The sequence below is a fragment of the Athene cunicularia genome, assembly GCF_003259725.1.
Source record: "Athene cunicularia isolate RWA chromosome 7 unlocalized genomic scaffold, athCun1 chr7_part1, whole genome shotgun sequence".
Lineage (NCBI taxonomy): Eukaryota > Metazoa > Chordata > Aves > Strigiformes > Strigidae > Athene > Athene cunicularia.
This window is the reverse complement of record NW_020799107.1, coordinates 24,352,773-24,376,387: the sequence shown is the minus strand read 5'-3', so window position 1 is coordinate 24,376,387 and position 23,615 is coordinate 24,352,773. Positions and strand designations below refer to the sequence as shown.

Here is a 23,615-nt window from a genome sequence, read left to right as displayed (position 1 = left end):
AGATGTCTGTATTTACAGCCAAATAAAATCACATACAGCTACGCACTCTGTGGCACAAGAGTGCCATCCAGCGGTAATTCCGAAATCTGTATTTGCCGAAGCCATTCCCGGAGAGTTGACTAGTAGCCGGTACTGGTTATACATACCAATCTGATAGCTGCAACTCCAAACTCCCGAGTAGCTCATGTCAGGCTGAAACACTTCCGTTAAAGATCAATAACATATCTCTCTCTTTCCTTTTTTTTTTTTTTTTTTTTTTTTTTTTTTTTTTAAATCTCTTTTCCATATTGACGTAGTTTAGACGATGAATGTAGATTGTTGCTTGCTTAAGAGTAGGAACATACTGAAGTGGGAGGCTCCTGGGCTAGCTAGACTCAGAAGCAGTATGTACCACCATCGTAACATATGTCTCATCTCAGCTAATGAACTCTGCTACTTTTTAGCCCCTTCTGATGGCACAGCATTACTTAGTTCTGATAGGAACACCTCAGTGCTAATCTGAGCATCCTTGGACAGAGCTTCCCACACAGACGTGTACTGTGCAGGGGATGGAGTTGAGAGTGAGAGTGATCAAGCTTTGAGGCAGATTTCAGGTGACTAGTTATGCATCCATACATCAATGTGACTACTGATATCTCTGATCTGTGAAGAACAGGCCATGAACTCAGACCTTCCACTTCCAGGATAAATGCTTTACCTGCTCAAGTATATCATAAAAATGTCTTTTTAGAGAGAACAAAATATAGATGCAGTTGTGAAGACTCAGTCCCACCGGCATCCATTAGAGGGGTTTGAAGATCACCTCTTGAACTGAGCCACTCTGGGAACTTGAATGGAGTAACACACATTTTTTAGTTCCTGACTGAGTTGAGATACGAATGAGTGCCAAGCTGCTTAGCCCTGTTGAACAGGTGCAGATCTGGGCAATTACAGAGACTCTCTATACAGCAGAGTAGCTTATGTAAAAACATGTAAGGTGCCTTGGGAATTTAGGCATGATGCAAGGTCAGACACAGCTCACTGTTTTGTTTTTTTTTTCCACTATCTCTGTTTTAGTTTTAGGAGTTCAAATTCTGCCCTGAACCCTTACTTTTTGGACTTGGCCTGTAGCCAACAAAGTAAATTATGGTTAAACGCCCAAGTATTTCATGCAGATTTTAGTGATCTACCTTATTCTCTGTCTCACCCTCTCCCCCCCATCTGTAATGTCTTCCTTTGTAGTTAACCGTATCTCTTGCAATGCAGACACATAAGAGCAATTATGAATGATACATGGATTTGTTTGGCCTGATTGCCCACAGATTAAATAATTTTGTCCAATGTTCCTGTTAGTGTTCTACATTCATCTTACTTCTAAACAGAAATTAAATTATCTGAGGTTGTGGGGTCACCACTGCAGATAATATTTGCAGGTACATACTTGCAAGGTACAGACCTCATCTCAGTGAGTAGCTATTTCTGCAATAGTCTCTTCAGGAGATGTAGAAACAGAAGAAAGGATACATTCATTTCTAGGTAAGATTCTATTTTTATGCATCTCTTGCACTCACACGTGAGGTGATACACCAAAGATCCAACTTGCTCCTATGAGCAATACAACAGTGGAGTTTCTCCCTCTAACCTCTGTAAGAGACCAGTGGGCTGTATGCATATAAAGGAACCGATAATTTTCCATTATTTCTGTGGTCATCTACTACTTTTACTTCATATTTCACTCTGTTCAAGAATGATCAGGTATGCATTAAAATGGCACAAATAAACTATTTTACCTAGAATTGGCTTAGCCTAAGTAGTCATATTCAAAATTATCTGAAATATTAAGGAGTGTGGAAAAGAAATTCTACACAAACATTTTCCATTGAAGAATAATTACTTGAATGCTGAAAATTAGGCTTATTCTTCAGGAGTACAACTAATATGATTTGACCTATGAATTTAGTGTGGTACAATTGCTTTGAGGCTATGAGAAGTAAGAGACCAGTAAATCAGCTCCTTGTATGTTTGTAGCAATTCTCATATTACAGATATGTGGTAAAATGAAACAAAGGGTCATTTAAGTTTATTAGTTCCATAGCAGGTAAGCCAAAAAAAACCCCTGTCCTCAGACATTTTCAAAGAAGTTTGATTCCTTTTATGCTAATCAAACCCATGCTGCAATCCACAATTCAGTCAAAACTTAAGAAAAAAATTGAAGCACCCTCTTCAAAACAAAGCAGAACCCAAAAGCTTATTATCAGAAAAATAGATATTATTTGGTATTTTGGGGACTGACACTGTTTCCTTGCATAAAATGGGACACATCTTTTGACAGTCTTTTCTCAGGTGAGCTGCCTTCTCCTAGACAAGATTTTATTGCTGGCTCCTGTGCCCAGGTAGAGCAACCTTATCTTCTTGGAATGCAAGTGCTCTGTCATTGCAAAAGGCTGCTGCAGCAATTGCAATGACAGGATTAATACTGACTGGTCCAAGTGAAGCTTTGGAGCAAAGGTGGGGTACAGAGAAAAATCACAATTTGCATTTTCTGAAACCTTTTTTGTGGCTTGCTATTTAGGAAATTAAAAATATCGATTGGGGTGTTGTCTAAATTTAGTGAAACCTTGATACTTTTCATATTTGATTGGACTAGAAATGAAAGGACAACTGGCACAATCACATTTGTCCAGGGTGTAGACCTCAAAGGATGAGCCAAAACAAAGTGCTCCCTGCAGATACATAAGGATCTGCCACCTCCTGTTTCTAGCGTGGACAATATAACGACGGAAATAATTAGTTAATCTTTTGTTTAAATAACGCGTTTGGGAAAAAGGCTAAAAATAAACACTGATTCATTCCTTGTCAGGGAAGTTTCTCCTGTCAATTATCACATTGTTACTGCTGTTTTTAATCTAGTCAGATGGTGAGATTGGCAATCCCTTCTGCAGGGGCTTCTGGGTGTTATTTTGTAGAGAATCTTGCTTGAAGGACTGATTACTGCTTTTATGGGAGCCAGTGGGAGTTTGGCCACAGTCCTTCACGCATGTTAATTTGAGGGACTTCCAAATGTTAGCTAATGATCTCAGAGTTCTTTTTATGAAAAATGTGTGGGTTTGTTTTGGGGTTTGGGTTTGTTTTTTTGTGTTGGCTTTTTTTTTTTTTTTTTTTTTTTAATGCTAGGGCCAAAGCCGGAGCTCTCGTTTCCTCACTTGCAGTTTGGGAGATTTCGCCACCCTCCTTTTGCTCATCCCCTTTTCCACAATCAAAGAGCATAAAGCAACAAAATGCCTTCTACCGAGCAAAAGACAAACAAAGAAATGCAACCATCCAAAACCCAAGACAGTGCATCTGGCTTGGGATGAATACTGGACCTCGTTAGCTGGGAGTGAGGATTTTTCAGAAAGCCAGCCTCCAGTCAAAAATGGACCCTGTCATTCGGAGCCTGAATATGAAAACAGCTTGCAAAACATTTTTTCAGGCTCCTAACAAAAGAGTTGGTCCTTCTTTTGCTCTGGTATCTAGGCTACATTGTGCAGGCTCATGCATATCACTAGTTTTATTCACATGAGTAATTCCATTTGAATTTGGAGCAACAATGTGTATGTGTAAAGTTACTCATATGCTTTCTGTCTCCTTTATATATTGAAATTATGTGGGTTTGGTTTTTTTCCATCTGATGGTGCAGCCCAGTAACTGTTGGCATCAAGGTTATTGTGAACCATCACGGTTATTATTACTGTTTGCCCGCCTGACACCTTTGTTTTCCTTGCCAGACTAAAACCCAGCTATTCCTCTCTATGCAATCTATTCCAGCTATGCAATTGTATCATCTGTTTTTATGCAACCATCTTTCACCTGACTGTGTAAATTCATCTTCCCTATAAAAGATCCTTTTTGTACTCAGTTTTTCCTCTAGTCATTACTGACAGTCTTTCCAGTTGTGCCATCCGATTCTTTCTCACGCAAGTCTCTCATGACTTCTCCCATACCGTGTAATCTAAATTCATACTGATTCTAACATGATATCTGGATGTTTTAATATTTGCCAGCTGGAGCATTTTATTATTCTCATTGCCAAATGCTCTCTCTTTCCTCCCTCATATTTCTTCAAGCTACAGCTTCTGCTATACTCATAAAACCTTGTATGTCTTCTCTATCCCATTGCTCCATGTTCATCCAAGGGCCAAATGTCTTGGGGACAAGAAAAATGCATTGTCTATCTTCCATGAAGTGTGGCATTAAGCTGTAAGTGTGGCTGCGTGTTTTATTAGATGTTCCTTTTCCTCAGTCAGGGGGTATAAAACCCAAATACGTAAAATTCAGTGGGTGCTTTTTTGTTTTTTTTTTAATGGAAGTTAATAGCTTTTCACTGATACACTCTCAGCTGTCAGGTGTATACTATAGTACTCTAATTCACACCTGAGGAGAGTAGGCAGACTGGGCAGCCACTGACTCCTTTGTCAACCAGAGCCTTTCTTCCTAACCTAGAAAATTTTGTGAATTAGCACGAGTAGAGTCTCCCTTAGGAAAGGAAGTATTTTGAAGTTGCTTCAGCAGTGGTCATGAGCTGTCAAGAAGATGCATTCAGTCACACCTAAGTACAGATTTATTACACTGAATCTCCAGGATATCTACCTACTGTATCTTGAAAGAATCCAACTAGTAAGTTTTTGTGACATCCCCAGATGATGCCTTCTAGGAACACTGAAAGCTGCTCTTTCCAGGGGGAAAGGGGTGATGACCCTATGTATTGAAATGACCTGTTTCCAGTGGTGACAGTATAAATTACTTCCAAGGAAAGGGTAAAAGGCCATATACATCTTAGACTGCCCTGGGAACATGGTGGGAGTTTCTCATTTCTTTTATCTTCAGGTGTGAGGACCAGAAGCTGTATTTCTTCCCTCTGCCATATCTAGAACATGAAAAATTACCTGTTTGTCTCAGCTGACATCTGAAGAGCCATCTTGCTGCAGTGACACTTTGAAGTCAGGGCGTCTATTCCAGTTAAATTGTAAAACCAGAGCAGAGACTGAGCTCTTGACATGCCTGTGGGTGGAGTCCCCAAGAAGACCCTAAATAAGATATAAAAAGCAGATTAGACTTCTGAATTTTTCTATTAAGGCCCCAAAATAAATAAGACCCATATACACACTGATTATCAGCATAAACTTTTGATCAGGCATGGCTGATGCACTGGATTTATATGTCCATAACATGCTGCACTTATGCCACTTACAGATGTGTATTTTGGGAAGCTCTTTCTCAGAAACTTCATTCAAAACTGAATTGCAGTCAAATGATTAATTACAGTGTTGGAAATCATAATTAACAGATTACCTGGGGAGATCTACTACTCAAAAGTATATATTCTAATTTTTATTTATTAAAAAGCTCCATTCTTAAAAAACAAAAACCAAATGAAAACCAAACCCAAACCCCAAACAAAACCCAACAACTGAAATTTTAATTTACTAAGGAAAATAAACCATGACATTATGATATATAGATGCATTTATTTTTTGTCTCTACCTTAAAACTTATGTCAATACAGTGACAATGATAATTTCCTGATTCATATACTAGAGGTGTATATAAAGATGTAACAATCCCAGGAACGTTTTAAATAATGATTTTTTTTTTTTTTCCTGGATAACACCCCTCCACCATATTTGGGAAACAGATGAAATATTTACTGTATTACTCCAAACCAAGTTGTATTTGTTTACTTAAAAATGCAAAACATACCTAGCACACAGAAAATATAAATAGAAAATAGAAAATTTAATTTTGGAATTCTGTGCAAACATATAAGTTTATTCTGAAATTTTGAAATTAGAGCTTTCTTATTAATGTGACCTGAATTAAAGAAACGCAATACCTTACCTGCAGAGCTCCAGAAACAGGCAGACAGCTGCTCACGAGGAGAGATTCGAGATGGTCTCATCTGTTTTGCAGTAAAGGTGCCAATGCCCTCGGTGGTCTAGGACTGCACACTCCAGAAGTAGTTACATATATAGGTTTACAGTATATAAAACTGTAATTATACATGACTGTTTTAGAAGAGTTACCTCCTTTGAAATACCTGTTCACTACAAAAAGCATTCTGAAGCACTGAAATATAACAGTGATAATGTTTTAAGAATACTACCCTAAACTTGTTAAAATTCAAATAAGTTATTCAACATAAAAGCCTTTCAGATTTTCTGTAAATTTTCAGTATGTCCACTCTAATCTCTATAAGATAACAGGAATGTTACTGTTTTACTTGAAAGTACCTGTCATTTTTCTGAACCCTGAAGTCAGGATGGAGCTGTGTCCCCTGCTTTGATTTGTCATTTCACAAATCCTTTCTGTCCTTCAGCTTCCCCCTGTAAGAAGAAATACCGTTTTCTATCTCCTTCCTTTTGTCTTGACGACTACAGCTGTAAGCTCATTCATGTAGTAATTGCAGTTCTTACAACACGCAGAAAAGCAAGGCCCTTATTTCAATTCAGAATTTGAATAATGTAGAAATATTACAGATACCCTACATTCTTACGGCCATTCTGGACATTCAGGTTGAAATTCTGAAGCTGAGCATCTCTGAAGATTAGTGGGTTTTCTAAAAAAACAAAAAAACAAAAACAAAACCAAACCAACCTCACCCCAGAAACAGTTCATAACAATTTGAATTTTGGAAATAATAAAGTGACAAATTGGAGGATACTAAAATTTATCACACAAAGTAAAACACTGCAAGTAAATGCGATATCCTGAAAAAAACACCCTGCCCTCTAAACTATTCTAAACAAAGGGGTTTTTTTGAAAACTTTGTAACTGCCTTTTGAGTCTTCAGTCAAAGTTTCCTCCTTATTCATGCAGGCAGTCCCACTGGAACAAGCACTGCATTAAAACTACCACTACAGCAAAAGTTTCTAAAATAAGTAGAATCAGGAAGATCTATTATTTTGGAAGAGCAGTAAAATGTTGTCTAATAGGAAAATACAGTGTTCTGCCCAGAAAGGTTCAAGGGTTGAGTTTGGAAAACTGGACATTAACAAAAAAAACCCAAACCAGAACAGTAAGATTTCCTACTTTTTTTTCCCCCCAATATAAGTGATTTTGTATATTTTATATTTTATTTTAAATAATATATTATTTACTATATTTTAAAAAGCTCATTCCTTTTAAATCTGAAGCTTTTCTGAGTATATTGAAAACAGATGGAAATGAATTGGGGGATTGAGGTAGAAAAAAAGCTTTAATGAAGACCTATTTAAGTATTTAAAGTATTACTTTAAATTATTAAGTCATTTGTCTGAGAAACCACATCTAATAGAAATATAAATAATTATATAATGAACATATAAACCACATTTCCTGAAGTAATTCTGTCTTTCTATATTTCCTGAATTATTTGTATTATGAAATAGTAGTGTGTCGCCATTAATTGATAAGCACTCTGTGCTATAGTTACCGTGTTAATTGCAGCTCTTTAGCTCCTAGTCTCACAGCTCCTCCAGCAGTTTAACAATTGGGATTGATTGCACAGGAACTATTTTTAGAATGAAATGGCAGAAGAGTTTGGAGAGCAGCAGCCATTTTTTTGTATGCTACAGCTGTTTTTGAAAAAAAAAAAAAAAAAAGTTGGATAAAAGTGTACTGAGTTTTCTTTCTGGGTATTTTTTTTAAAATTCTGCTGAAGTTAGAGTTTCCTATTGGATCATTGATCTTGCTTGTACCAAGTTGAAGCTGAGGTCAGTGTTGCATGACAGAGGATGTTGCTCGGTGACGTTCTTCTCAGAAGAGTAGCAGTTTTTCTTTGGGAACAGGACTGGTAAGTAGACAGCGGATGAATTTTGGTGTCTGGTTCTATAGAAGGGCAATCCAGGAGTCAAGTTCATAATTTAAAATACCAGTGATGAAAGGCAAGATTTAAGATTAATTTTGAATGTGTTTTTTCCCAACTCTGAAATGAAGCAGTCTGTTAACTGATCTGTTTAAGGGATTGCAGGTCTGCTTCCAGGAATGCTTTATGATGAGTGAATAAATGGCCGTGATTCACAAGGGTCAGTTGATGCTCAGAAGGTGTGACTGGGAGGAAACACCCATTCACTTAATCCCAGATTGGCTTTTTGTCATCCCTCCTGCTGGCCTGCCCTACACACAGTTCTGCTAGGGTAGATGAGCAAGTGGACAGGATTTTGTTGCTAATCTACTATATGAAATCAGGGCTGTCTTCTTTTGTGAATGTTTGTGTAATAGGAGGCAAGGTTTGTAGGAAAAATAACAAACAGAAATATGTAGAGGAATAACCAGTTTTATAGCTGGAAAAAAAAAAAAAAAGAAAAGGGTAAAATCCTATTTTACCTTTGTGAAGTAGTAATAGTAGAGTTCTATCACCTTCTTCACAATAAATTGTATCAATAGTAGTAATACCTTGACACTCTCTCACAGCACCGCATCAGCAACTTTGAAGCATTTTACTAAGGAGGTGTCTTTGTACCCATTTAACTGTGGAAGTAAATAAATGAATTGGCTGTGGTTACACAGAAGCTTGGCAGAGTTAGGGAGAGAATCTGTGTTTCATGACTTCAGCTGCTTTTCCCTTTTCGATGGCATGCCATAAAGTATTATGGATTTATACACCTATAATGCATTACTACTTCATAGCTGCTAATTCCCCTGGAACAGAGAAATGCACCCCTTTGTAAATGCTGCCAATCTTGTATTCTTCCAGAGAAAATGTACAAAGAATATACTTCAGTTTTCTACAGTAATAGCTTACAATACTGTTTTGCATAAAAAAGATTAACACAGTTTGAATAGTTAGTCTTGTCAGAATATGCTGCAAGAGATTCTCTAGCATGTTTTTGTCACTGAATATATTCCAGTCTTACAAATGGTGAATTTTGGAGATAAATTGGATGATAAATTAGATACATGCATTTTAGATTAATATGATATATATAAAAATATGAAATATGACTATCTTCTCTAGCTTGTTTTACTGTAATCTGTGTTTTTCCTCAAATTACGTGCAACTTCCCCTGGACTTCTCTGTAAGAACCTGAAGAGAGGGATGCAGTAAGGATTCATCATGTAAACACTTTCTAGGCTCACTTCCTTGGGGAATAAATACTGATAAGTACAGATTTCAGATATAGTGAAAATATAGTCTTACACCTTTTGCAAACAGAATATTTAATATCTGAGGCATCTCACTGTAGCATGTTGTCTCATTGCATCTATTGTGATTTCAGGAATCTAAGTAAATGTTAAGCTGTTCCTATTTTATAACGGCTGTGTCCTAACTTCCTTTACGTTTAACAGAGAGACACATCAGTAATATCAGAGAATACTGGGCTACAGATCACTTGGTATTTTTAGGACATTAGCAGTGGAGATACCCCAGAAAATGCACGGACCTGGGCTAATAGGCATGCTGCAAAAGCACTTTATACTGCGTGTGGTCCTGGCCCGAGGTCTGCTAGGCTTTCTGTCACCAGCTCAGCACAAGCTTGATGGAGACAGTCTGATTTTAAAGAGGGAGCTGAGTAGGCATTAGTCTTCATTTTCTACCAGTATAGGAGGCTACTGCTATTCTGGCTGAGAGCTAGCTTTCAAAGCAGCACACAGCGAGTACTTGAAGACATCTATGCCTGAGCTAATCCTGAGTGGTCAGGATTTCCAGATCACTCCAGATAGCCTACCTGCGTAAATGGTAATTTAAGGTATAAAGGCCTCCTTTCCTCCCAGATTTTACACTGGCACTTTGCTGACAGGTGCCTCCTACAGCCGGGGCCATGTGGGAATGGGCGCTGCAGGCAGGGCAGGCTGCGGACTGGAGCAGCTGAGTTCTGTATACACACCCTGACTCTACACCTGGTGGAGCAGCAAACCCGAGCAGTCACGTTGCAGCTGCTCTGCCAGGGCTCATCTGCTAGTCCTGGAGGAGGGAGGTGGTGTGAGGGGACAGTGAGGAACCTCGCTGTTCATGGGTGGAGGGAAGGATAGCTCGGGAATTTGCCTGGGACAAATCCAGGCTTTCGAAAACAAGGGAATCCTTGAACACAGGAGACGTTAGAAGGGGGGATGCTTTTGTGCTGCTTGATAGATAAACCTCTCCAAACAAGGGATGTTGGCATAGAGGCAGAGTACTGAAAACTGTGAAACGAAAATGTTGCTTCCAGTGCAGCAGTGAAACAGAAGACATGCAGGATTCTGATGGAAAAATAAAAAGGAAGCATATAGAAAAAGAAATACGGAGTTATGTAGCTGGCCACTATTACTCCGAATTTTTATGGCTACAATGACTGCTTTTATATGTCCAGAAAAATCTTTTCTAGTATTTTTTTCCTCTTGTATTTAACTGCTTGTTCATCACTGAATCCAAGAGAACATCGTTCTTTCATTTTTATAAGAGGGCAACTTTTGATGGAGGTCTAGATACTTTGTAGTCTCTGTATATACCTCCTTAATCCCGTAATCAGCTGTGCACAGGGTGAACACCGCTTATGTTGACCTTCACTGGCATATATATAGCTAAATACAGTTTTACACAATGAACTTCAAGACACAGCTCATGTCTTAAGTTATACTGTGGCTATGCACATAGTAAAAATACCTGCATGTAGATCTGAAGAAGAGGGCTTCATTTAACCTAACGTGGTCATTGCTATTCCAAGTAACTGTTCTGGCCTAAAGAAAGTTTAATTTACCATTTGTGGGAAAGGAATTACATTTCAGACTTGACCTGGAAGTGGTTTCTGACAGCAGCATTGCCGCTTTTATGCGGCGTTCTTCTGAATTAACTTTGGAAACCGAAACTTTTAATCTAAGGCCTCTCTTCAAAGAAGAGAGCCTTTGAGTAGCACAGGGGCTACTTTGAAAAATGCATTTGGCACATACAGGCTGAAGATGCCAATGCACTAAGCTGAAAGTTGGTGAATGGCTCTGGTGCCTGCCCACACTGCTGCTGGTGACATTAAATGACCAGGCTTTGTAAAAGCTTTGTTACTGTCATCCCATTTTTGAAGAGACGGAGGGAAAATTTCCAGCCTTGTCATTGCTTTACTCAGGAAGGCCATGGCCAGCAGCTGTCATGGAAGTTCTCTGTGGATGTACATAATTTTATTGCTGTACATCCAGAGCAAATTTGGTATGTCTGTTGTATTAAAAAAAAAAAAAAAAAAAAAAAAAAAAAAAAAAAGAAAAGAAAAAATAATTGGGCCAAGTAAGCATAGGTTTTTTTATCACATTTATCTTGGAAACAGTCTCAAAAGAATGGATTGGCTGCATGATCATTATGTTGAGCGGAGGGTTATATGACTTTATCCACTGGGATGCTAAATATATGCATACTTAAATTAGAGAAATTAAGTGTGAAAAACATTGTAACTCTGGAAGAACAGGCATGACTTCGCAGTATTTAAGCGTGTGTCCGTACTGACAGCTTGTTACCTGTTCATTTCCATCCTAGGTCCTCAGTATAGCTGGAATCAGGCTTTCATTGAAATAGTCTTTGAATTGGGAGACTTTGTCACCTCATTTGGTGACATGTATCACCTCAGACAAGTTACCAACACAAATCCCAGAATTTGTTCTAATGCTTATTTTTTTTATTTTTCTTGTGCTTCGTGAAATAAACTGTGGCCATGATAAAGAGGAATGTAATATAGAGGAATGTTGCTCCTGGTACTTCTGTCTTCGCAGAACACAGTGACATCTTGTGGCATTTTTTCCACATGCATCTTAAGTTCAGCTGGTTACAGATGAAAGTCTAAATAAATTCTGGACAACTGTTAATGCATTACTTTTACTTTCATCTGTAATATTAACTCTTTACAAATTTTGTTTTTAAGTACAGGTTTGTTTTAAGTACTTTTTAGTAGTGAAAGAAGACCCAAGCCTTGGTTTCTACCATATTGCAAATATAGGATATTGGAGTTTATCACTTCAGCTTGCTGACATTCACACTGGAAAACTTTCAGCTCCAGGAATGTTCCTGTCCCAGTCTCACCGATAGAAGACTCTGGGATTCAGCATTTCAAATGCTTTACTTAAGTTAGGGTTAGATGGCCAGAATCATCAGGTTGCTTTTGATGGGAATGAAAACAAAACTTTTTATTGTAAGGCGGAGACTTTTATTTTTTTCTATCCTTTTCTTTTTTCTTTTTCTAACCTGAAACTTTTTTTTTTTTTTCTTTTTGCAGACCAAGCAGGATTTAAGCCCCATCCACGATGTTTTTGGGACACTCCCCTGGCATAGCTGTCCTTTGCAAATTGATATTTGGATAAGATCCTAGTTGTCAGCATGAAAGGAAAAACTGCACATTGTGATTGGAAATCTGCACCCCAAAAGAAGCCCTCTCCCTGTGATCGATATAAACACACTTGCATTATTTGCAGAGGATTTGTTTATCTCTATGGAGGGAGGAACACCACCAGTCTTAGGGATTTTTGGCGATACAACATAGGTAAGTTTGCCCCTTCATTTATATGTCAGGATTAAAGAGATTCTGCATCCAGTCATCATGAAATAGAGATACTCTTGTAGTTAACAGATTATTCCTGTTCAAAGTCGCTCTGTCGAAACAATGGATAAACTGCATTTTGTTTACTGGCCAAATGGTGCGTGCTTGTTCCTGTTGCAGATGTCCTAGAAAGTTTAAATTTCAGTTCAGTTCCTTTTTTTTTTTCTTTTTTTTTAATTTTCCCCTTCGACCAGAAATACGGAATCATTTAAAATATTCTAGTTCTAGAAGGGGTATCAAACACATAGCCTTCTTGACTCCTGAACATGGGAATAGTTTATGCATGTAAAAGTGCACAAAGGGAACACAGGAATGCAATACCTATGCACTATCAGATGTGACCCTTTATATTTTTTGAGTTAATGTATGGTGTTCCCTGTTCCATTGTTGTCACTGGAGTAAAACTGATTTGTGCTGGCATTCATGCTCATAGAATAGTTGCATTTTGATGTAAGTAACAGTATAGCATTAACATAAAAGCAATAATGATCAATTTCTGTTACATTTAAGTTTACTAAATAGAAAAATGTACATATTTAATTTGGGGGGAAGTGCCTTAGTCTTCTGAACTAACACAGAGGAAAGATGTTCCTGATATCACAGAGGAAATTCAAAGCTGATCTTTTCACCTTTTCCCTAACATTGATGTGTTGAACGCACTGCTATTTTAACTTCAACTTTGGTTTATAGTGAAAAATGAATGGGAAATGCTGGATTGCTCAGGAGATGGTCCAGAAGAACTGGAAGAACATTCAATGGTGGCTTATAAGGTAGTGGACCAAGATTTATGTTGTCCATACCCTGACAGTTTTTTTTGTATTATCCAAAGAAATGAAATGCCATAGATTATTATATACTGAAATATTATATCCAGAAAATACTTCTATGTCAGTGCAATTCTGGATGTAGCTGTACCAATGTTTTGGAATTATTCTGAATAAAGTAACAGTAGTTTAGCTTTGCACCAGCGTGCAGCTCCCCGCTTTCCACAGTCAATGCTCAGTACATAATAGTAATACAAAATAAAGACCTTGGCAGCACATTCTTTGACTTAGTTGTATAGTTGTAACAGTTGCTCTGAATTCATTTGCATGATAAGCTACAGCATAAAAACATTCACTTAAGAACTTGCATAGAAGAGGGACGGGGGAGTGAAGGCAAATAAGAATTACAGCTTTGCCTGTGAGGGGAAAACAGAATTTAGGCTATCAGGACCTGCAGTGCAATGCAATATTTCTATAAACATGCATAATCTAATGTTACCTGAGCAATGCTTCTGAGAGCTCCAGATCCGCATCCCTTAAACTGTCCCAGATTGACAAGGAAGTGAGTGGTTCTGGAATGCCGTCCCCGTTAAAGTAGCAGGATGTTCATTGGGGTTTCCTACTGGGAGAGGATAAAGAAATGATTAAATGTTGGTGGCTTTTTGTGATTGCCTCTTGAATTGTTCATAGATCATCATATGCATTATCCTTAATTTTATTTTGGTGATGGCAGCCTTTTCATTTAAGAAGCATCTTAAAAATTATTTTTGTGCTATATGCCTACCTGTACATGACAAATATTTTTGAATTTTGCAGGGGACCCTGTATATTTTTGGTGGGATGGTGGATTCTGCTTTCACGCAAACAAAAACTCCTCTCTGGATATATGACATTGGTATGATACACAATAGCCCATCTTTTCCATGGGACATTCAAAGTCCATAGGTACTGCTACTAATAAGAACCAAACTGTTTTCTGCTGCTTTTAACATAGCCTTCCCTAGGCTTTACAAGAAATAATGTGAGCAAAACCATGCATACTTTACCCCCCAAATTAGGCTGTTAAGCTATCAAAGAGTCAGCTCTTACTTTAGGAAGTATTACGGGAAAGTTTTATGTATTTTAAGATCTCAGAATTTCCATTCCTCTCCCCCATAATTTACTATTTGATCATAAAACCCAGTAATTATTATGTATAATATTTAAAGCTTTTTCCTCATGTTACATAAATTTTTAAAACCAAGCTCATTGTTTTATTATGGAAGAAAGTGGATCAGTGAAGTATATCTCATTTTGTATTTTTACCAAAGAAATACATAAGCTGGCAACAGCAATGATGGAAAAGGAAAAAACAAGTATAATTAAATAAGAAGGTGGGAAATTAACATTAGCATTTCATAACAGGGTGTTTTTTTTTTTCCTAAGAACAAACATTTGGGATCTCTTAAATGTGTATTCTAATAAAAGCAGTGCAACATTTGAATTTAATAGCAGTGTCATACGTTATATATTCTCCCTTTGGAAATACTGTGTATAGTAATGGCTGCTTATTCTGATGTCAGATGGAGGAGAGAGAGAGAGTGATTTCTTTTTGAGCTAGTAAATCTTGTGGCAAGACCAAGATTTAAGTTTCCTGGCTTCTTTTGCTACTTCACTATGTAACCTTAAGTCAATCGGGTTTTTTTAATCCTTTCTTTGTTTTCCACCATTTGTCTGAAATACCTGCTGACAGAACAGAGATTCTCAGATAGAAGATGTTTCATAGGAGAAGGCATCTTATTGCTCACAGTACTTACCAGTGAAAATTGGAAACGAGTTATTCAAATGTTGCCTGTATAGTTTTTTCATAGTCATTATTTAAAATCTTTCCTGGCAAGTAAAGTTTTTAGTAATCTAAGCTTGCATGGCTTTCTCATTCTACCTCTGGCATTGGGTATCTGATATTTCCTCTCCTTCATGGTGATTGTAGTGATTTGTGACTGTTATTTGAAGACTACTTTTAAGGGATCTGTGAAAAGGAACAAGAAAAATAAGGCTGTTGTCATAAGATTTACATAATAAGTAAAAGGAGCCATACATCCATCGGTAAATCTGGGTATTCTGCAAGTTCAGAAAATGCTGAAAATCACAGATTATTTCTGCACTGTGAAATTTAGCCTTAGGAAACAGGAAATACAGTATGGTAACTCCATGATTCAGTATCAGATAAGGATACAGAAAAACTATTTAAACTATGTCTCATGTAAGTCTCTTGTTACTGCTGTCTTAGTGGGAAGCAGATTTCTTCATCCTTGTCAGTAGAAAACACCAGGATGAGACTTACTTGAAAATTAGATCTGTAATTTGAAAAATTAATGTTGGAGGAGTGTCCTCTTGTGGTCTGGGATATAAACTGCGCTTTATTAAAACAATCCCCTAGATTCTGCAAGATGGACAGAGTGCCGTAACGTACCAGCAGAGACTGAGGTAAGGAGCCAGGAAGTGGTGAATGTGTGAATCAAATGCCTGTTGCTTTGTTGATTAAACAGATTGCTTTGAAATATGTTCCCCCAAACAGTTCCAATCTCATCTCTTCAGAGACATGTGGCTATACTTTATTTCTTTGCACTTTCAATAACTAAGGCTTTTTCCTTCTTTAAAACAGTGTTTAAAAATACTGCTCTTAAATTTTAAGTGCTATATAAAAAGTTAAGTCCTCTCCTCTACTACTGCTTCTGTTTTTCTGAAATACTTATCAAGAAAACTAATTTTAAATGGAATATTGCAACCATACATGAAGCCTGTGCTGTTAAAAGTAGGGTTGTGAAAACAGATTGGCAGTCACACTAATAAATTTTGAAACGTGAAGTGCTGCAGCATTTTTCATTTCTTCAGTCTGAACACGTGGACTCATCAAGTTACTGCCACTTCTAAATGAAACCTCAGTGGAAGCATTTGTGTCTTGGTCTTATGAGATTGGTTTTATATCACTACATGTAAAGAATGACTCATTTTTGCTACTGAAACTTCATCCTTACAATGTTACTACACTATGAAATTGCACAAAAAAATTGTTAAGATGTGACACGGTCACTGTTGTGGTTACCTGTGTTTGGTGGAGGAGTCAAGAGAGTTTGGGACTGTAGGGTCATTTGTGGGGGAAAAAAAAAAAGTGTTATATGGTTGATTAAATTTTGTTTGTGTGTGTACAATAAATATGATGGAATTATGTATCAACTCCTTATTTACAGGAGTAAATGGTTTCTTGTAATGATCCTAAAATGAATATAGAGAAGGTGGCTCCCCTCTCCCCAAAAATGGGCTGTTTGCAAAGAAACAACCAAAAGAACAACAACAAAACCGGACACTTGCCTTACATTTTGTTTAGCTGGGCCTCCCCAGGTTTGCATCTAGGAGTCTCGGCAGCGCTGAGAACTGCTGTGGACGCAGTGGGAACCACCTGGTTTCCTGCAGAGGGTCTGGGCGTAGCCTAGGACTTGTGGTGGGTCAAATCCACGCCAGGGGAAGCAAGTGAGAGCTACTCTTGGGACTAAAGTTTCCTCAGTGTGGAAAGGCTGCGCTCGATGGTGGAAAGGGCTGCATCCCCCCGCTGTATTCCCAAGAGTTGCCCGCTAAATTTACAGCGTGTGCTGACACTACACCCAGCAGCAGTTGTGAAAGCAGCACTACTGAGGTGAGTGCAGAGAGGGGGAGGCTGCAGGGCTGTGATACTGAGGTGGGCTTAGAAAGGGAAGGTTGCTTGGAGTTGAGAATGGTTTGTATTTGCCTCCGTACAAGCCTTCAGGGGTGGGTTTCTTCTGTATTTTCAAAGAAGTTTAACACAACCCAAAGCCATGGTTTTCATTACTTGGGCATATTCCCAAGATAGACATTGCTACTGGTAGGACTTGTTCTGTTAACAGTTTTTTGTCTTATTATTAAACTGTTTTAGAGCTCGGCACCAACTAACAGAAAAGGTCACAGTGCAGTAGTGTACCATTCCAGCATGTACATCTACGGGGGATACTTTGGCATCAGAGGCATTTCACAGGAATTTTGGACTTTCCATTTTGGTAAATTAAAAATCACGATAAGGTTTTGATCCAGCGTGAGACATTGACTGCTGCAGAAAAGCATGGCTTGCTCTGTTAAGAAAATTCTTATCAACAAAAATGTTCTAAGTTAGTTTTGGCTTCTGTTTGGCAGCATTTAATTATGAATTCTGTCAATTAAATTAATACCCAGCTGAAATGAATGATACTGTATTATAGTGGAAGAAGCTTTGCAATATTTGTCAGTTTTAGAGCTGAAAATCGGGGAGAACATTTTGTTTACTATTCACTAAATTCTTCAAGGATTACCAAAAACTCAGAGGCAGCAGAGACCCTGACTTCATCCTATTAATGCCATCTTTTGAATCTCAAATCTAGAACTGACCATGGGGAGCCAAACCTGACAGGAGATGGTTTTATTAGCATATTCATCACTAATCTGGTGGTTGCAAACCCCATGATTCCCAGAGACTTCCTAAATGGATAGCTTTTGTTATCTGGTGCCCATTCAGTCGCTATTTTGAAATGAATGATGGGTTTATCTCATCCTTCATTCCCTCACAGGGAGAATAAGCACAGACATTAATGAAGGAATGTTTTTGTTGACTGATTTTTCCCTCTTATAGCCAGGAAATTATCTTTCAGTGTCAGAGTTAATGAATTAACAAAGCCGTAGGAAAAACTGCTCTGTAAATAAAATTTCCATGGCATCTGTCATACAGCATCTGACATTTTCATTAAAAGTTTATTTCAAAACTGATTTTTTATATGCACTTTTTCAGTGTCAGAATTTAAGCTGTTAACTTTTATTGTAATAAACTTAGAGCAGAAACCCTTATTCTCCAACAGAATAGTTACTTTGTTCTTGAAATAAATCCCTTCTCAAATACTAAGGTAAATTTAGTACATCTATAACTTAATATTTTGCTTCCAGATACAAGAAAATGGTTGTGTGTTTCCACCCCATCTCACAGTGCTGGCCCCGGACCTCGGCACGGCCATTCAGCAGTGGTTTATCATACAGGCATGTACCTCTTTGGAGGACTGATGGGGCTGAGTGAACAGAAGGACTTATGGAAGTGGGACTTTGTAAGCAGCAGCTGGGCCAACATCAGAACAAGGTAAACTGTACTGTTTTTTACACTGAATTAACAGAGAACGAGAGAATCGATCTTACCATTTGATACTGCATGCAGGCAGAGAGGGAGATGCTGCCCTTTTGGCGACTGTAGGAATTGTTCAGATCAAGACAGAGTGCTGCTGCCATCCCTGGATTCTGGTTGGTTTTGCTTGGGAGAACTGTTCCAGCACGTTGATGCAGCCATCAGCGGTGTAATTGTGATGTCCCAGTGCAGCTGTTCAGCAGTCATTCTTTTGGGTCAAAAGAAAAGTAGGGGCTAAAATCAGCATTAGCTTCTTGTTGGTCTCCCCTTAACTACTCATTTCTCTTACATTTAGCCAAGGACCTCCTCCAGCGGTAGGTCACGCTTCAGTAGTCTTCAAAGACTCTATGCTGATTTTTGGTGGAGGGATTTCAAATTCCAGTCCTACTGATGACCTCTGGAAGTATCATTTCCATACGCAGATGTGGAAGAAGCTTAGTAGTACTACAAAGGCAAACTTTTCTCCTAAAATGTATCACTGCATCTTAGGAGTTGGTGTTGGTTTCCAGAGTACCTCAGATCTCAGCAATAGATTCCCCAACCGCTGGAAGAGCAAGCAGAAGGACCACCACCACCAGCTGGTGACCATCCCGAAGCACACTCACTTTTGCAACTACTTCCGTCAGCAGCCCGCGTACCGAGCCTTCAGCAACGAGGAAAGCCATGCAATTGAAATGAAAACCTTTAGCTTGCCTCCGGAGCCAGGGGGCTTTTGTGCATTTCAAACTGCTTCAGAGGCACAACTAGACGCAAGCGGAGCAACAAGCGTTTTGTCAAAGGACAAGTCTCTCCGTCTGATTGTCTCTTCAGAAGAAGAGACTTTTGCTGCTGCTCAGGTTGTGGGAGGAGAGGAGGGAACCGACTGTCCACACGTGACCGCAGCAGATGAGGTTGGCAGTGGCACCAATATGCTGCTGCTCATTGGGGGTAAACCTTTGTCCAGCTTCTCTGAGATCTCATTCTGGCAAATGGAGTTTGAGAGCTTGTGATCACTTTGACTGCAAAGTGAAAGAATAAATTCCCACCAATGTGCCAGTAGGTGGTAAACCAACTGCTTGCAACTGTCTTCAGTTTCCCATCAGCACACTGGGGGAAAAAAAAAAAAAACACAACCAACCTTCTCTTACTTGCTGTGACTAGATTTTTTTACAATGTGAACAAAACCCAACATATATTTAAGTCACAACTTGCATGTAAGTTGCAATTTTTGAGAGGAGATTGTTGGAATGCTGCTCTTTTTGTTACTTTTTTTTCTGGTCAGTTAATATCCTTTTAAATTGCAGTGGCTGATGCTGCCTTGAACTTCAGAACTACAAGTAATTGCTCAATTTCAGCTGCAAAGCTTGCTCATTTTGCACTGGACTAAGAAATGTACCCATAAAACTGTATTTGAATCAAGTTTGTGCACATTATGGTCACATTTGAGGGATGTGATGAATCTTAATAGCAAGATTTTCTAAGATTTTTAAGATTTTGTTTTCTTGAAAGAGTGTTCTTTGCACAATATATCTGCAACATGAGATGGCCTATAACAAAGAATAAGCTCAACAGACAAAATTAGCAAGTGAAATCTAGAAAATATTCAAGGATTGCATCTAACCTTGAGGAAGTGAAACCATGAGTCTTCCCTGAAACTCCTGTGCATCATTTAGACCAGAGGAAGTGCATTACACCCAGAAGAACAAAATAGTTGCCCAGCAAATACTAGGTTTAATGACTGAGCACAGGATCAAAAGGGTTTGACTTTCTATTGGGCAGGGGGTGGGGGAGAAAAAAAAAAAAAAAAAAGAAGGCTTGACAGGAAAAGCCCAAAATGTAAGCTGTTCTGACCTGTAACTCGGATTTTAGCCTCAAAGGGATTTCTGCTTTTCTGACTCCCTCTCTGTTTTGTCAACATATATAGTATTTGTCATGCATTTAGCCTCTATACTAGTAACTCCTGAGTTCATGTATGGTTTGTTTTCCTTTGTTGAAAATGAAAAGTGCTTTCTTAGAAAGATAATATTATCCAGTGTTTGAAGCATTTATTTCCATAGAAGTTACTAAGATACCGGCCTTCTGACTGAACTTCAGCTGTTTGTAAAAAGAGATGCTGATGTTTGATTTAAATTACACAGAAAGTGTAATTTAATACTTCTGAATATTTGAAAAGATCATTCAAAAGCTTCATGGGAATAACGAATTTTAAGTGAGAGTATTTACACATACTTTCATCTCTTCACAAGTAGCTGTCACATGAATTCAACAGGAAAATTACAAATGAGTTTGCAAAAAGCTACTTAAGAGTTATTTGGACTTTCTGTGACCTTTGGAAACAGAGGATTGTGTGCTGCCATATAAATAAAGCCTGCTGCATTTCACATCAGTGTGTGCTTGTTTTCTGAGCTTTCATGATTTAAAATACTTATATTTTCAAATTGGACAAAGAACTTACCTTTCTGACCAAGGAACACGCTCCTGCAAGCCCCAGTCATCTCAGGGCACTTCGGCCAGCCTTGAGGGATGCCCAGGCTTTGAATCTCTCCTCCAAGCCCCGGGAATTGCCCAATTTGAGGAGGTATGTTCGGAAAGAACTTCGGTACAGCGACTGAGCAGAGCACATACAGAGTACTGCAACCTTAAATCGGCAGCATGTTTTTCTTTTGCTGGCTGACATGTCTGTTTTGGCATTATCCAGGGAGCTGCCGTAACACTTTTATCTAGGATTGACAAGGGAAGGAAATTTAACTGGAAAGGGCAACAATACACAAGTGATTTTCCAAGTCACGCGAAGGCCTCCTGGCAGGTACAGGTATCCTGGGGATGTGCAAGAGCCCCAGGAAAATGCCATCCAGCAGCCTCTGCCATTCCTTTCCTCCCTCCCCCCCAAACCCTCTTCCCTTTGGCAGCCCAACGAAGGGTTTAACATTTACTCGGAGCCAATGCAGGCAGGACACGAGCCAGCCCAAAGGCGATGGCTTGGCACGGGGAGGAAAAAGCAGCTTGCAGAACGTGCCCATCTCCCCCGCTGCCTCCCCGCGCCCGTGCTGGCCTGCCAAGTCAGGTGGCTGCACCAGCGCCTTCGGCACCGCGCCAGCTCCCGCGCCCAAGCCATCCCAAACCCCTTGGAGTGCCCGATGCCGGGGGGGCCCCGCTGCTCCCCAGCCGCCGTACAGGACATGAGGTGTGCAGGACCTCGGGGATGGGCTGTGCCTGGAGTGGTAGACTCAGGGCTTGCTCGCGGGAGGCCGAGCCGCAGCGGAGCCCTGTTAACGCTGCGGAAGAGGAAAGAGCTCCAACCCCGACAGTGGGGCTCTGGGCTGTGACAGGCTCGCTAAAGCCACTGGAGGTTGTTTCTCCCCTTGCTGACCCATTCCCAGGTCTTAAAAAACCAAGAGTGAGCTCAAGGTGGAAGGGAAGGGGTCTGGGTGTAAAGTGGCGCATCCCACAGCTGCTCACCAGCCAGAGTGCCTGGCAACCTCAGTCCCTTCTGGGCACGCATGACCTGTATTTTCAGGTTCTCTCCCAAAAGCAGTATCCAGGGCTGAGGCACACAACCCTTGCTCATACCAGCATACCACATTACCCGGGTCATCTTCCCTTCCAAAACTTAACCAGTGCTATCAACTACACTTAACAGGGGGTCTCGGAGCACCTCACGTGGTTTCACTCCTGTTTTCCTGTCACCTTTTCATCCAACGCAGTCACCTTAGCGCAGAGGAAGAGAAGAGCATTTGTGGATGTGCTTACATTACAGTATTTCTCCATAACTGTGGCAGTTAATGAGAATTCATCCCCGGCGCAAGTGAGTGACTAAAAGCTGCTGCCATCTGAAAGCTCTGTGGTGGCCTGCATGAAATAATGAATGGAATTACTCCAGCTAATGGCAACTATTTAGATACAAAACAAACCACACCATTTTTGGCTGGGCACAGACTGAAAGGGCTGCCACTTGAAGCGAGCCATTTTAAAATGTCTCTGAAAAAAAGGAAAGCTTGCATGCATTTGGAATGCCCACAGTCTAATTCAATCCATAGAATAAAAGCAAAAGGATGTAGCGTACCTTGGTAATCTTGTCTGAGACGCATTGTTGTATCATAAATCACATATACAAGAGACCAAATTGATCAGCCTTAACTACCTCAATGAACTCATTGTCTTTAATTACCATTCAGTCTCTGAACACTGAAATGCATGAATGGCAGAGGGATTTTCTTCTCAAATGTAGACATTTAAAGAGGTGGGTTTTTTTTTTAAAAAAAAAAATCTAAACAATTGTTTTGAGTTAATAACAGATTTGAAGAACAATTCAGTGACTATGAGTGGGACTGTAGTTTGACCTGCACAACAAATTGTGCCACAAGGCTAATTACCTTCTATGAGCTTAAGTCATTAGGCTGGAATTATTTCCCTTCCTTTTGATGCTTTCCCAAGTTTATTAGTTGTTGGGAAATGAAGATGATCAAATGGTTTGGTTGCCCTTTGCTGCCTTCTTAAGCATTTCACCAAAGTCACGGTTTGGAAATAAACAGTTTCCTTTAAACAATCACTAGCAGCACTGTACTTTGAAACATAAAACAATCCCTTACTGGAAGTAAACCCAAGATTGCTCAGTGAACTAGCATGCACTTTTGTCTGCATGTTATGAAATTACACTTGGATTTCAAGCTTCCTTTCTGGGCACACACATCAGTACTTTGACTTTCAGAACCACCAAACACCTGACAGTCCTCCTGGACAATCTCAGCTCTTTTGGAAAGATGACATTTAATTCTTTAGCATCTAGCTGCAAGCTTAGATGACATTTTATGTTATGCTCTGATTGACAACAAATTAAGCTTATAATAAACACAGCATACAGTTTTGACATCCCAAATAAGTTTACAAATCTCTCTCCAACCCAGGTACTCTCCTCCTGCGTTAGAAGCTGCCAAGTGGCGTTAGCACACGCTCCAAAACCCAGGGTCCTGCAGAGAGTTCTTGTGCTGTCAGACAGGCCCCTTGGACCGCGGGTGGATGAGTGCTCAGTGCGGAGCATGAGCTTGCCACGTATCTCTTGCTTTGATTTTGTGGGTGCAACAGCCCTGCGGCCCCCAGCGTGCAGCTCACCTCCCACCTCCCGGCCAACCCCCACCTCTCGCTGCCACACCAGTGTAACACGGCAGAGCTTGAAAGATGACTCTGTGAGAC

General features: G+C 39.4%; 1 protein-coding gene across 1 annotated transcript; it reads left to right on the top strand.

Annotated features, from left to right (window-relative positions):
- Positions 1–7,395: 7,395 nt before the first annotated feature.
- Positions 7,396–19,817, top strand: LOC113482372 (tip elongation aberrant protein 3-like). Its single transcript, XM_026852945.1, has 8 exons — positions 7,396–7,789; positions 12,168–12,431; positions 13,179–13,258; positions 14,069–14,147; positions 15,672–15,718; positions 17,184–17,304; positions 18,218–18,404; positions 18,742–19,817. The coding sequence occupies exons 2-8, from the start codon at positions 12,269–12,271 to the stop codon at positions 19,433–19,435; spliced, it is 1,371 nt and encodes a 456-aa protein (XP_026708746.1). The 5' UTR covers positions 7,396–7,789; positions 12,168–12,268; the 3' UTR covers positions 19,436–19,817.
- The last annotated feature ends 3,798 nt before the right edge of the window (positions 19,818–23,615 follow it).

Bases quoted from the DNA above. Each gene is read 5' to 3' on its own strand.
- LOC113482372 (XM_026852945.1), top strand. From the start codon at position 12,269: ATGAAAGGAAAAACTGCACATTGTGATTGGAAATCTGCACCCCAAAAG. The intron at 13,259-14,068 runs GTAGTGGACCAA...TGAATTTTGCAG, and splicing joins ATTCAATGGTGGCTTATAAG to GGGACCCTGTATATTTTTGG. The intron at 17,305-18,217 runs GTAAATTAAAAA...TTTTGCTTCCAG, and splicing joins ATTTTGGACTTTCCATTTTG to ATACAAGAAAATGGTTGTGT.